This window comes from Aythya ferina, assembly GCF_964211825.1.
Source record: "Aythya ferina genome assembly, chromosome: 2".
Lineage (NCBI taxonomy): Eukaryota > Metazoa > Chordata > Aves > Anseriformes > Anatidae > Aythya > Aythya ferina.
Window position 1 is genome coordinate 36,364,905 of NC_140297.1, and position 13,862 is coordinate 36,378,766.

At 45.3% G+C, this 13,862-nt stretch overlaps 1 protein-coding gene across 1 annotated transcript in view; it reads right to left on the reverse strand.

Moving 5' to 3' along the window:
- JAZF1 (JAZF zinc finger 1) overlaps positions 1-12,444 on the reverse strand; it is a 188,523-nt gene extending 176,079 nt beyond the window's left edge. The window contains exon 1 of the mRNA XM_084508306.1: positions 12,032-12,444. Coding sequence (XP_084364432.1) covers positions 12,032-12,146 — 115 coding nt within the window. The 5' untranslated portion in view covers positions 12,147-12,444. The remainder of the gene's footprint in view (positions 1-12,031) is intronic.
- Positions 12,445-13,862: the final 1,418 nt, after the last annotated feature.

The window sequence follows — 13,862 nt, forward strand, 5'->3', positions numbered from 1 at the left end:
TACTTTGATTTTTGCTTTCTCTAGAAGGTTGAAAATCAGGAAAAAGTTGCCAGGCATTAGTAGAGAATGCACCCAATATATATATGCACGTGGTATATTAAGACTGGAGTCTCTTTGATCCTGAAACTTGGTATTTCAGCATTAGTTCTTCAAATTGAGAGACTAACATCATACACACTTGGTGAAGATGGAAAAGGAACCTTCTGGGTTTACAGGGTTCACATAGTAACACAGGGGCCTTATCAGTACAAATGAAGTATATTATACTATTATACCTGTGTAAGCAACCTGTTCCTACTTGCACTTACCCCATAGAGAATCAAAACTAAATAAATCAGAACAATGAGCACTGACAACTAAAGAAGGCTTTGAGATTTTACACAATGAAGTGGTTCAGTGGTTCCAGGACAGAGGAGCAGCAGCAGCTGTGACAGAATGGCTCCAACTCTGATGGGGAAAAATAAACCACTCACCTATGGAGCAGCAGAGAACAAAAAGAACAACCAGAAGGGTTAGCAACAGGTGAGCATAACCACAGGCTAGAGGTTTTCTGAAATTCTGGAACAGAACAGTAGACTATTTCTCACTTGCCTAAAAATCCTAAAACATGTCTACCAGCTCTAAAACAGAATACATGCATGATGCCTTTCTCCGTGGACATTTATTATGCAAAGGGCAAACCACCTTGGGTCACCAAAACCCATGGTCTGTGTGGGTACCAGAACTACTGAACATAATTGCTTATCAAAGGCTATACAGTGCCTGAGCAGACCCTCCTACATGGAGAGCAATAGGTACATGTGGAATTTATCATCCCTCTCCTTCCGTCAGGGTTTGACACAAGAAAGGTCAGGTGGCAGGTTATGAGTGGGGCAGCATCTTCCTAGTTTAGGAAACAGCTAGGAGATTAATAGAAGAGAGATGTAAAGGTCTGTCTTTGTTCCACACATCAACACAGATTAAGAAAAAATATTTTTTTATGCCAAGCCCCCACTACATATAGGGTTTTTGTTGCTGTGTTGTGAAAGGGTGACTAATCCTACACAACTGTCTTCCCAAAATGCAGGTACTGGAATTTTTTTTTTCTTCTTACTTCTGCAGTTTACTATCCTGTGTCAATTTGCCAGCAACAAACTAAGTATCTGGGCTCTTCTGCTCTCACTTTTCATCCTAACCACCTGCATCTCTCCAGGCTTCTGAAAGAAACATTTAGCTGGTCTTCAGTTAGAGTTAATATTTTTAAATTACACATGCAGAAAGATCAACATCAATTATTTTCCCTAACTATTGATGTAAGTCTAGTAAAACAAAATGGCTGTAAAAAACGTTGGATTATTTCACCGCATAAGTTAACAAAACTGTCTAGACAACTGTATGCTCAGTTACACACCCCAGTTCTAGCCACACATAGCGGAGAGCTACTAACAAATACTAATATTATACGAGGTGCCAAGGATCTTAAGCAGTCACTTGTACCACTGCAGGCAAAATTCCTCTCCTTTGCAGTATTAAAGAGGGCTGGGGGAAGCAAGGTGGTGGAGGATTCACTTTTCAAATGTAAATGCGATGGCTTCTCAATAAGCAGAGACAGGGAAGAAGCATTCCTACACTTCCAGAATGCTTCCTGGCAGTAAGGAGTCCCGCTGCTGGCACACTGTGCTGTTTGCAAGAGCAGAAGGGGTCAGGAGCTATATGTACAGTACATTTCAGAGGTCAGTGGAACTGCACAAAATTAGGGTAATACTGCTACAGGAACTGGATTTTTTTTCCTTCCTTTTTTTAAATAATTCAGATTGCCATTGAGGGGAAAAGATGCAGCTACAGAACAACTCGGTATATCTCAGTAACACTCATTAAGCTAATAAATTAATGTTCATTTTTATTATACCCATTTCCATATCTGACATGCGTTTCCATATCTGACAAGGGTATGCGTACAGTTCAGGTAGATACAGATACAGCAGATACAGATATTCTCGCTGCTCTCTTTCACAATGGTTTCAGACTCTAATATGAAAATTGCTCCAGAGCTGAAATCCATTAGGTAACGGTAGCTCATAGGTAATTTCTTCTACAGAGTGATTAAAATCCAAGCAGGTCATATTAAAATACAAGAATGCAATCAACATTATCCACAAAAGGTAACAGCAACAAATACCTTTTCCCCATCCTGGGTATCCAGTTATCATCTCACCTTAACAAGCTTTGCTTTCAGGCTCTTGATATTTACCCTGGCCTGGAAGCAGGTTCAGAGAGCCACTAAAACTCCCTGGCATATAACTTTGTGAAGCAGGTTCAGAGAGCCACTAAAACTCCCTGGCATATAACTTTGTTCCAGATCACCGTGTCCAGTGCAGACTTTATCTCCCCACTGAATCTGGCCTAAAGAGAGCCCTGGTAACCGCCCCAAGATAACTGTGAGCAGACAGGATTATTTGCTCTGTTTGGAAGACTCACTCTTCACAATCTCACCAAAAATTGCCAGCGAGAAAGGGGTCATTCTGGATAGCTGAAAGAAGAACACGATATTACATCCAGATAACTAACTCTCTGGATAGCTGCCCTGGGACAGAGAACAGTATTTGGAAGTCCTGATAAGCGTGACCACGAAAAGATAAAGCATGAGGACTGACACAGCTACAGCAGCTGCATTTCTCATCTATAGTAGCATTTGCATGGTTCAGGATTATTTAGTCAATGTAAGAGATTTTCTGAGATGCAAGGAAACTGCTGCAATGCTAGGTCTGTGTGGGAAAGGTCCTACAGCACAGGTATCGAGCACCTCTAGAAAATGAGATTCCCTAGCATAGTCCTCTGAAATGGAAACGCATACAAGAAAAAGCAAAAATCAAACAACAACAAAGCCCCACATGTAACAGTTTCCCACCCTCTACCATGCTCTGTCTCTTCCCAGGAACACACAGTGCTTCTAACTCCACTAGAGGACCCTAGGCCACCCCAATTTCTCCCTGGAAGGCTGTGCAAACCACAGAGGTTTATTGTAAATACCTCACAGCTAGGTCCATGGCACTCTGTGCTTGGATGAACAAGCCCCAGCTCGAGAGCACAAAGCAGCATATTCCTGCTTTTTCATGTCACAGCTGCAGAGAGGTTTAACTCCCCTTCCCACAAATCCATCTTTTTCACATTAGCAAACACATTAAACGAGTCAGGAAGTTCTTGCAATGCGGCCTAAACAAATCTATTGGGAAGAGGAGCTATTTGGGGGTTTCTCTGGAACTCTACAGCATTTATTTCTGTCCCCCTCTATCCTAATCATGAAGAGTTCACATGATGAAGCCTCAGTAGAAAAGTTCTGCTTAACCTGGCCCCAAACTGAAATGCAGGTGAGTGGGTTTTTGTTTGTTTTTATACATCAAAACTGGAACCTTAATAACTCTCAGAGCGCTCAAGTAACCCAATGTAAGAAATAATGATGCCTGCGAGGTAGCAGACACTCCTCTGCAAGTTACAGACACCACAACACTTCTACAGGTTGTTACAAAAAGATGTAAGAAGACCTGGAAAAATTACAAGTTTTTAGAAAAAGATGTAAATTTTCCAGGTCTTTTTACAAGTTTGTTGCCAAATTTACTCAAATCAAAGTCAGTACTTTGAACTGAACACAAAAGCAAACGGGAAGCAAGGGCAGACCTCAATAATCTGGTGTGCAGACTTCACCTGCAAGCATATAAGCATCCAAAGTCTCCACGAAGCCCTTAAATGAATTCCTGTACCACACACACGCTGATGGAGATGCTCAGAACGATTACAGCAAAAAGAAATGAGTGCAATACCGACGGACAGTTTTGTCCCCTGAATGCCCCAGTCATCTATCACAACATAGGGCCGAGTTCACATTCACGTGCCCATGCCAATCTCAGACAGCAGTGAAACTGGATCTCTGGCATCTTAGATGTACCAATGTGCCTGCAATTTCTGTGTTACAGCTCCACTTACAGCTTCTGTCTGGATACCTCCTACAAAGTAAGATGACCACTTTACACATTACTCAAGAAGGACGCGATATTTTACATCTCCTTGTTTCCACAGCACACTCAGATATTCGGTAGTTCTATTTTTATTCAATGAATATTTACTCTTTGTCAGAATATGTTGGAAAAAAATATGTATTTCCAGAAGGAACAGAAACATTTGCAGCTTAGTCAAGTTTGACAATGTAGTCTTCGAAAAAAAGCAAAAAGTGCATGTGGGGAGAGAAATCTCAGCAGTGTCCAAGTATTTCCTAAATTAAAAAAACATTTTGTTGGAGCAATTTCAGAAATGTCAACATTTCAAAATGAAAGTGCTCAGCTCTGCACAAAAATCTCTTAAAAAATCTTTATAATTCAAAGTCAGAAGAAATGTTTCAAAATACATCCGAACTAAATTCTGATCTTTGGGTCATAAGACAGCCAAGCTTGGCTTCAAATCCTATTGTTTTTTTTTCCTCCACTTTTTCCAGTTAACTGATAAATTCTACTTAAACTAATAAATTCTCTTTCTACTTCATCCTTCTACTACAAGACAGAAATGAGACTAACAGCTGTATTTCAGTCTTTCTTTTTAATTATTATTCTTTAATGTATTATTGTATCTTAAATGAAAGTCCACAGTAGTAATGTACTCTAGTATGGGCTCTCATCAGAGATGCAAACAGCACTGCAGTCTCTTTGGTCAAGTAATCCACTCCCTGTCTTTGTCACAGCAAATAATTCAGAAAGAGCACCCTAAGAGTTCAGGGTGAAAAATGCAAAAATCAATATCAAAGAAAATCATTAGACTATATGTGGGAATACTTCTTGTATTCCACAGGTCAGAATATTACTCTAGCCTCTCATAACTAAAAGAAAGTCTAATAAATAAAGCATTTGCAAATGTCTTGGTGTAGAATCAGACACTGAATAACCGTAATTGGTTGCTTAATTTTAATTGTGAAATTATTCACAGACCCTTAAAACCAAGGACCTTTTTGGACCTTTTTTGTTAACTACAGCTAATTTATCAAATCTATTCTTTAATTGTCACTGTTTCAAATTAACACTAAAATCTTAGTCTGTGACTTTCTCAATGTGTATCTGGCTATCTACTTAGATTTTTATCAAATTTTGAACCACTGGTGTTTACTAGAGACAAATGAAATAAATTCTTAGTAAATCATAGCTTGCTCAAGAAAAGAAATTATAAATGAAGAAAAAAGCACATTCAGGGGCAATTCAAGAAGTACACTGAAAGCAGCTGGCCTCCAGTGCTTATTTGTTTTGCATGAAAGTATTCTGCAGTGTGTCACAAAGTATCTCTGATAACTTGTTTATATTTACACCAAATCATGCAGGAGGAAGGAACAGTAGAAGAGTTTGCCTCCAGATCCAGATCAGGCGTGTTTCCTTGTCTTTTTAGCATCACCTCTTCCTCGATTATTTTTTATTATTCACATCATCTTCTCACATTCCCCAGGTAAAGATGAGGTAAAAAACAGAAGATTTGACCTGACTACTTTACATTCCTCATAAGGACGGCTGCTCAGCTACAAAACTGTTCTCTCATGCCCTGAAGAGCAGACACAATAATCGCTACACATTTTCGCCCCCAAATACAACACGTATGCCCAGCTCAAATGAAGTATGACACAACCACTACAAGTTACCTGATGTTTCTTTGACTTGTTTCACATGCTGAGTTGTATTTATTTAGGTTTGCTCTTGTACAAGATGAACTGTCCCTGCAAACCGCCGGTACACAGCCCCGCAACAGGCCTCACCCGAAGCCACTCGAGTAGGCAGAGGAAAAAGAGAACATTCCTATTGACTTTATACAAGGCCTTCAAACTTAAAAAAGGAAAAATGTGTTTGTAACACGTTAACAGATGTTTGTTTTCAGCCCTGTCTTCCTAGAAAATAGGAGACTGAAACTGTAAGCCCTGAAAATATTTTATGCCTTAGCCCCTCCATGTAATCAGTAACCTCAGAACAAGAACATATTTTGTGTCATAGCAGTATCAAAAATCATGTTTCAGTTGAAGTTTAATGGCAATTCCATTTACCTCCATATGATTAATATAATCTAGGCTTTGTCACAAATGTTACGCTTAATGTTTTATCACAATTTAAATTCAAACACAAAGAGCAAAGGAAACCAGACCTGGAAATGAAACAGAATCCCAAAATCCGCTCTGCTCAAGATTACACGTGGGGAAGAGAAAAAAAAAAAAGGTGCTGATCAGAACTGTTAGTCACAAAAGACTATTTAAGAGAAAAAAACCTTCCCGAAATAGAATGGCCTTTCTCACCACACCAACTTGCAAAGCGAGTAAGCAACATCCTTGGAACATACATCCTTCTACATCACTGTCAAATGCATTTTCTGTAAATAAATTAAAAAAAAATATTACAGCTGGACAGAAGATTAAATTAAGATAAATACTGACACAATTAGGTTTCTCTAGTTGCTTCCAATGAACAATAATTGGTACTGCTGCTGAGGTAAATAAGTGTAATTGCTCATTTATTTTGCAAGGCCACACATTTATGGCCATTACATAGCATAGCAACTGAGCACAGGCGTGTCCTCCAATTTCCAGGTACTGGACAAAGCATCCCATATGCTGACTACTTTACCTCATTTCCTCATAGGGGCTGCTGCTTGGCTAGAAAAATGTTCCCTCATGCCCCAAAAAGCAGACATGATAACCATTATATATTTTCTCCGCCAAACTGTCCCATATAGTTGCCACATCGCTTGCGGTATGTAAGAAGCCTTCGGATAAGAACTACCACGTCTTAATAGAGGCAAATCTGAACTCCAAATTTTAATGTATACATTAAGCAAAATGCTAAAATAGAGCTGCATGACGCTAATTGCTTATCTTCCTATTCTTCTGAAGAACTCTGCTTGAAGTTAACAAAATCCTTCCAGGCTCCAGTTTGCTAGGCCTCCCGTCAGTGCTAACATGCACAGCCCCTTGTCCTCATCACGAGCAACATGAAAGAGTTGCATCTTTCTGTGCTTGTTTTACACAGCGTACTGCGAACTCCAGTATAGGAGCTGTCACTGTCATCCCACTGCACTTTATCCAATATGCTGGTGGAAGTTTCCCCAACACAAAGGGGAGCAAAGCAAACATCTCAGCAATACCAAATGCCATTTTTTTTTGCGTGTGCCTGCAGCCAGCTTGTAACTCAACACCTCGCAGCTAAAGTGAGGACATGGCCCAACCTTTATTAGCATTTCTGAGAAAATATTGAAAGGGCCAACTTCAAGCAAGCTACACGCATTCACCCGATGGATTATGAAACCACTTGAACTCCTTGCTGCAGAATTTACCCCCCTGACTGCCTAATATTAAGCACAAAGTGAAGTCACTGAAGGCAGCAGATGCCGAAGTTTCAGGCAGAATTTCAGAAGCCTCTTTCCTCCTCTATATGACCTGAACTTTTCAGATGCGTGGTATTTTATACGCAGCTTTTGGTCCATCTTCTGCAACTATTCTTTTGTTGAAGTTGTTTTTTTCTTGCTAATCCTACTACTTGGAAAAACAGCTGCCTGTGCTCTCACAGCAAGTACTGTTCTGTTGCAGGAGCCATCCTAGTATTTGGGAACCAGTCAACTTTAATGAGAAGCACCACAGCTCAGCTCTGACAGCCAAGGCCACTATACAAATACCTTGCTGGAAGCTATTCAATAACAGGACTGTGTGTGCGCAGCGCCAATAGATCATCTTAGTTTGTGTGACTATTCTATACGCAAATATTTGGGGTTTTTCTCCCTTCAAGATCTGCTAGCCATTTTCAGCACAATACAATTAACAACTTCTATCTCCATTAATGTGCCTTCTTATTCATCTTTTGCGTCTGCTCCTATACGCAGTGTTGCTTCTTCAGGCCCACTGTTGTATGTTCAGACACTCATTTCATTCACATCCATTTCTCAGCAATCAACAGGTCTCAGGAAAAGCAGAACTGTCCAGGTAAGCCATACAGCTGCACAGGTATGTCATGTCAATATTTGCCATGAAACAAGGGAGCACATCAGAGCACATACTGGCTCAAACAAGCAACAAACTCATCTGCACACATGATTAAAAATACCCAAAATAAATGTATATCAAATTAGATATATGTTGTCAAAATCTGATAAAGTGACTCAGCTAACGTCCTGTCTCTGTTTTCAGACTAAACATTACATTAGGAACTAGCTTTAAGGAGGTACTGACCCTCCTCTCTAAAGGATACAGATCAGCTATGGGCAGATTAATGAAAATGATCAAACTATGGGAAAAAAGTGTGTAGCCCTCCAGACTTCTGAGAACAGATGACAAAGCCCCAGAAGATTACTTATACCAAAATTAGACTTGGATGTAATTTCAGAAATGCTCTGTGGAACCAGAACTGCTGTTCCTAGCGTCACAGCCTTACCACACGGTCCAACTTGTGATGAAGGCATCACCTGGACAGAAGAAATGCAATAGAAATTGCCATGTTGCCACATCTGAGTAATTAGCAGTTAGGTTTTTCAGATGTTTCCCCCACTGCCCCACCCTCTTCTACACAGTACTTGCTGGGGAAATAACTGACTTGGACTGATATAGCCTATTCTATAGGGTGAATCCAGCAAAGAGTGGTAAGTTGGGCCTTTTGCTCCCACCCCAGAGATACCAGAAAATAAACCAGGCTACCTGAAAATGGATAGAGTATCTAAAAATCAAGAGACAGGGAGACCGCCTACTAAAGCAGACTAAAAGACACCCTCGTTGGCATGCTTACAGGGAAGGTGACAGCACTTCAGGTTGCACGAACAAAGTGCTGGTAGAAAAAGCTCACGGAGAAACATTGCAAAAATTACTAACCAACAGTTTTGAATCAATGTCTATTTTCAGCTGTGAGCTGCAGAAAATGAGAATACAGCCTGCTTGGTAGTCAGCACTGCCACAGAATTACAAAAGTTCCTCCTGCAGAACACACTCTCATTGCATAGAGCACCGTTAGGGCCCTCTGAAAGGCCCAAGAGCAATATTCCTGATTTAGCATAACTATTCAGTGCAACAGAACACAAAGGTAATACTTAAATGTAAAAACAGAAAACGCAGCAGCCGATCACCACCTCAGATGTGAATGTTTCATCCAACAGGCAAAACTCTCCCAGGTTACCTGCACTGATTTTCTTTTTTATGGTACTGGTCATATATCAGGTGGTCCCTAAGATGTAAGGGGGGAAAAAAAAAAACACAAAGAACTGCACAATGAATTACTTCATTACTATATCATTATTCATGAATATTATACTACAAGTAAGAAGAAAGCGAACTATAGAACCCCTCAGAAACCAACTGCATTTCATCCCCAAAATGCCACAAGTGTTTCTTTATAGTAAGTTGAGCTTTGCTGGCAAGGCTGATGAAAAAGACCCTTGGGTAAGTATTTGTTTTTTCAGGGACAACTGAGTTCTGAAAAAATGACCAAATCCTCACCAGCACTCTGCTGAGGATGTGAATGACTGCTAACCCACCCCGTGGAATGTGACACAGCAGCAGCACTGCAGCAACTGGAGCTACACGGAGGGAGCATCAAAAGCCGATGCCATAGAGGTCTCCCCACACAGATCTGTTCACAGCGTCAGGTTTGTTACCTGCACTGCAACACCGTTTGCTTTGCAACCTCCCACTTCAGTTTAAACTAATAGCAGAAAATAACTCAATTGAGTTTTCTTTTTCTTGCAGCACACACGGAATGTCCCAAGCAACGTATGTTTTACATGGCACGTTACCCTGCTCTGCATGCCAAAAGCTACAGTTATTTTTTAACATGACAAATTTTGGTGCACATTTCTAGACCTGCGTGACAGAAAGCATTGGATTCTGTTTGCATCAGACTTACTGTGGAAATAGTTCCAACACAAGCTCCTGTTCAGGCATTTGCTCCTTTATTTCAAAGCTGCCTTCGGAAACGTTAATCATTTTCTGGCAGAATCCATATCATGTGAGTTTTCATCCTCTGATCCTTCAAGCTGCTCCAGGAGCACATCACAGGCACCATCCTGTACAGCTGAGGCCTCCATGTGAGGACTGGGATCCATTTTGGTGTAACAGGTGCAACTCCCAGCTGATTTGTCAGGTGTTTGATAAAGGTGAGTAACACAACATACCTGTGCCTCGTACCCACAAACAAGTCAAGTTTAACCTACCTTCACGCCAAGGTGCAGTGTTAAAGCATGAGCAACCTTACAGCATTTTGCACCACTTACTATACCATCAGATGCATGCGTGATGTCTTATGTGCAAAGTGTCTGTTCTGCATACTCCAATTGTTGGCCAATGCCACGTAACATGTATGTGCACATGCTGAATCAGTAGCACTTTATTAACTTCAAGATAGGGGAAAAAAACAAGTAATATTTGAAACAGAAATAAATATACAGTTATTAAGGAATTACAGTACTTCCAGATAAAGTTCTCCTCTCTGCTGAGGAGTCTGAGAACTGCTGAGCAGCGATTACAGCGCAACGCACAGACCGCGTGGGCTGGCCTCTATCTTTCCTGACACCCTGCGGGCTGTGACACCTACGAGCCGATAACCCATTTGAAGGGCACACCAGATGACTTACGAGCTTTCACTTGGGGTAACTGCTTCCCCTGAGCTTTTCCGTCACAATGTGACGCGGGGCATAGGAAGAGTGAAGCTTATGAGATTCAAGAGGAAACCCCCCAAAAGCCAGCAGCATCACAGCAGCGCAGTGCAAGCGCGCCGAGTCATAAGTTGCAGAGTCTTGTGGTGTGTGGTTTTGTTACTTCATCCCAGACACTGTGGTAATGAGGAGCAGCACACCTTTCATCCTTCTGACCCGTAACGTGAAATGAGTGTGATGTTACACTTGCAATTTGAAGTTTGGTGGTTTTTTGGGGGGGATATTTAGGCCTGCCTATTAGAATATAGTTACACTGATGAAACCTGCGTGCGTTTCGGTTTGTGGCAGCACTTTATTTCCTTCCACTTCCACCAAAGCTCGCCAGCCTGCGGCCCACAGCCACCCACTTCAAACTTCAGCATCCCCCATCCCACCACCCCTACGGCTCCGGGACCCGCTCTGCTTGGCAGCACCCCCCCGGGCGCGCCTCAGCTCCGAGCCCACACCTGCCGGAGCAGCACAACCCAGGGAAGGGAGAACCGGGGAGGGGGCAGAACCGAGGGGCCGGGGCCGAGCCGCGGGGCGCTGCCTCCCCGGCGGGCACGCCTCGGGCCTAGCCGCCGCCGGAGCAAGGCCGCCGGAGGGGGGCGAGGGAAAGTTGGCGAGCACGGCCGGCAGCCGCGCCGCCCCCTGCCCGCCGCGCCGCCCGCCCGGCGGCCCCTGCGCACGCTCCCGCCCGCCCACGAGGCCCCCCTGGCCCTGGCCCTGGCCGGGCGGGCGGCGGGGAGGGAGGGAAGGAGAGAGGCAGCGCCCCGCGGGGCTGAGCGGGGGGGAGGCACGGAGCGGGGCGGCGGCGGCGGCGGCGGAGGAGGAGGAGGAGGAGGGTGGGGGGGAGCCCGCAGGTGATGGGCTGAGGGCGCGGAGCCCGGCTCCGTCCCGGCGCTGCCCCGGCCTCCCCTCGCACGCCGCCCCATCCTCGCCGCCACACCTAGCAACGGCGCTGACAGGACGCAGCGGCGGGAGGAGGAGGAGGAGGAGGAGGAGGAGGAGGAGGAGGAGGAGGAGGAAGCGGAATGGCTGCCGCGGCGGCGGCTCCCTCCCTCCCTGCTCTCCCTCCCTCCCTCCTTCCCCGGAGCCCTGACAGCCAGAGCCGGGGCGGAAGCAGCAGGCGGCGTGCTGTGCCCGTCCTCTCCTCCTCCTCCTCCTCCTCCTCCGGGGCTCCGCACTCCCTCCTGCCCATGCAAACTAACTCCCCCTGGCCGCAGCCACCACGCGTCCCCCGCCCGTCCCTCCACGTCGCCCTCCCGCTGCACCTTGTGCCCCCACGCCCCCCTACCCCGGCTCCTTCCCCCCCTTCCCCTTCCACCTTCCTTCCACCCTGCCCTGCCCTGCCCCTGCCCCGGGCGCTCACCGATGTGGTTGTCCTCGATGTGCTCGATGAGCTCCGCCAGGGTGGGGAAGTGCAGCCCGCAGCCCCCGAACCTGCAGGCGTTGGAGAAGAAGGAGGCGGCGGCGATGCCTGTCATGGTGTTACATCGAGATCCCCCCGCCGTGCCTGCTCTGCCAGGGCGGGGAGAGGCGGGGGCCGGGGGGAACGGGACGGCGAGAGGGAGATGGGGAGGGAGAGAGAGGAGAGAGAGAGAGAGGCTGGGGGTGGGGAGACGACGACGAGGAGGAGGAGGAGGAGGTGGCGGCGGCGGCAGCGTCGGGAGCGGCGGAGGGGAGGGGAGGGCCGGGCTGGGTGGGGGGAGATGAGGCAGCCGCAGCTGGGAGGAGGGACCAGCGCCGCTCCGTAACAGCTGGGCTACCCCAGCGGCAGCGGGAGCGGGGCAGCCCCGCACCGCCCTGCACCGCCCCGCACCGCGCCGGGGGTGGGTGCTGCAAGGCAGGCACCGGCAGCGCCCCGCCGACAACTTTCGCCCTGCAGCGGGGACGGGGCGGGGGGCGGCGCGGCGCGGCGAGACGAGACGGCCGCCCCTGAGGGGAGGGGAGGCGAGGGGAGCCGCCCGCCCGCAGCCCCATGCAGGGGGCTCGCCCTCCTCTCCCACCCCAAGGCTTTACCTGCGTGGGCAGGGGGCACCTGCAGCCGGGCCAGGCCTCCTGGGGTTCCCCCCCCACCCCCGGGCACAGGGCCCACCCCGGGCCTGATCCCTCGGCTGCAGCCCCGGGGGTGTAAAGGAGGAGGAGGAGGAGGAGGAGGAAGAAGAGAGCAGGAGGCACGCACCTCGCTCTGGAAACCTATTTTGACTTTTTGTCTCCAGAAAGCTATTCAGCGGAGAGGCTGACTGATTAATTGATTTTAATGAAGGTCTCCCTAGGCTCAAATTCGCAGACAGCTTTATTTAAAATTAAAAGGGAAAAAAAAAATAAAAGAGTACTTGTCAGGAAGCCTCTTCGCCCCCCCCCCCCCCACACTTCTGTTTTATAATCATCTTTTTCCATATTTATATAGTCCTACAATACTATTAATGATTTCGAGGAGAAGTGTAACTAAAAAAAATCTCAAAATCTGTATAAAGCTCTCTTAATTGTCTAGACATAAATAACTGCACTGATCCCACTGATGGATAACAGCCCTAGACAGTTCTCATCTCTATAAAATTAACCATGTGTATAAGGATAAGCAGGATCCACATGTGTTTTATTCATTGTATTGCAGGTGGAGATGTTCTTAGCATTGCTGCAGGAGCTAAAGAACAGCCAAGCCTAAAAAGACAGTAGAATGATTAGTGGATGGAAAGATAAGTACTTGCCCATTTAAAAAGGAAAAATCCTGGGCTGTGATGATAGTGCCCCATGTATCACAGAACTTACCATTTGTGGTGACAGAAAAAAGCTTTATCTTGTACGTTATTTTAGTCATCTCCTTACACATTCACTTTAATAGTCATGATTTTTTTTTTTTCTATTCTAGTTGTATGTTTCTTAATGCAAGCACAAACCCTATTTTCTGGAAAAAATAACGTGACGCAACCTTTTACTTTGATACATAGAACCAGAATTTGTAAACAGAGTTTGCAAATAAACTTTGCATAGCCATGGGATGTTGAACCGCAGAACAATGTTGTACAGTTCACGCATTAAAAAAGGTAACAGACACATGGTAGTGCACAGAATGCTTTCAGGATGGAGGGCAGCAATCAACCTGTAGCCTAGAAGGTTGGGGAGCTGATGCTGTGAAACGTTATATGAAAATATGTAACTTCTTTGAGTAATGCTTCTTTTGAGAGTGTTTGGTATCG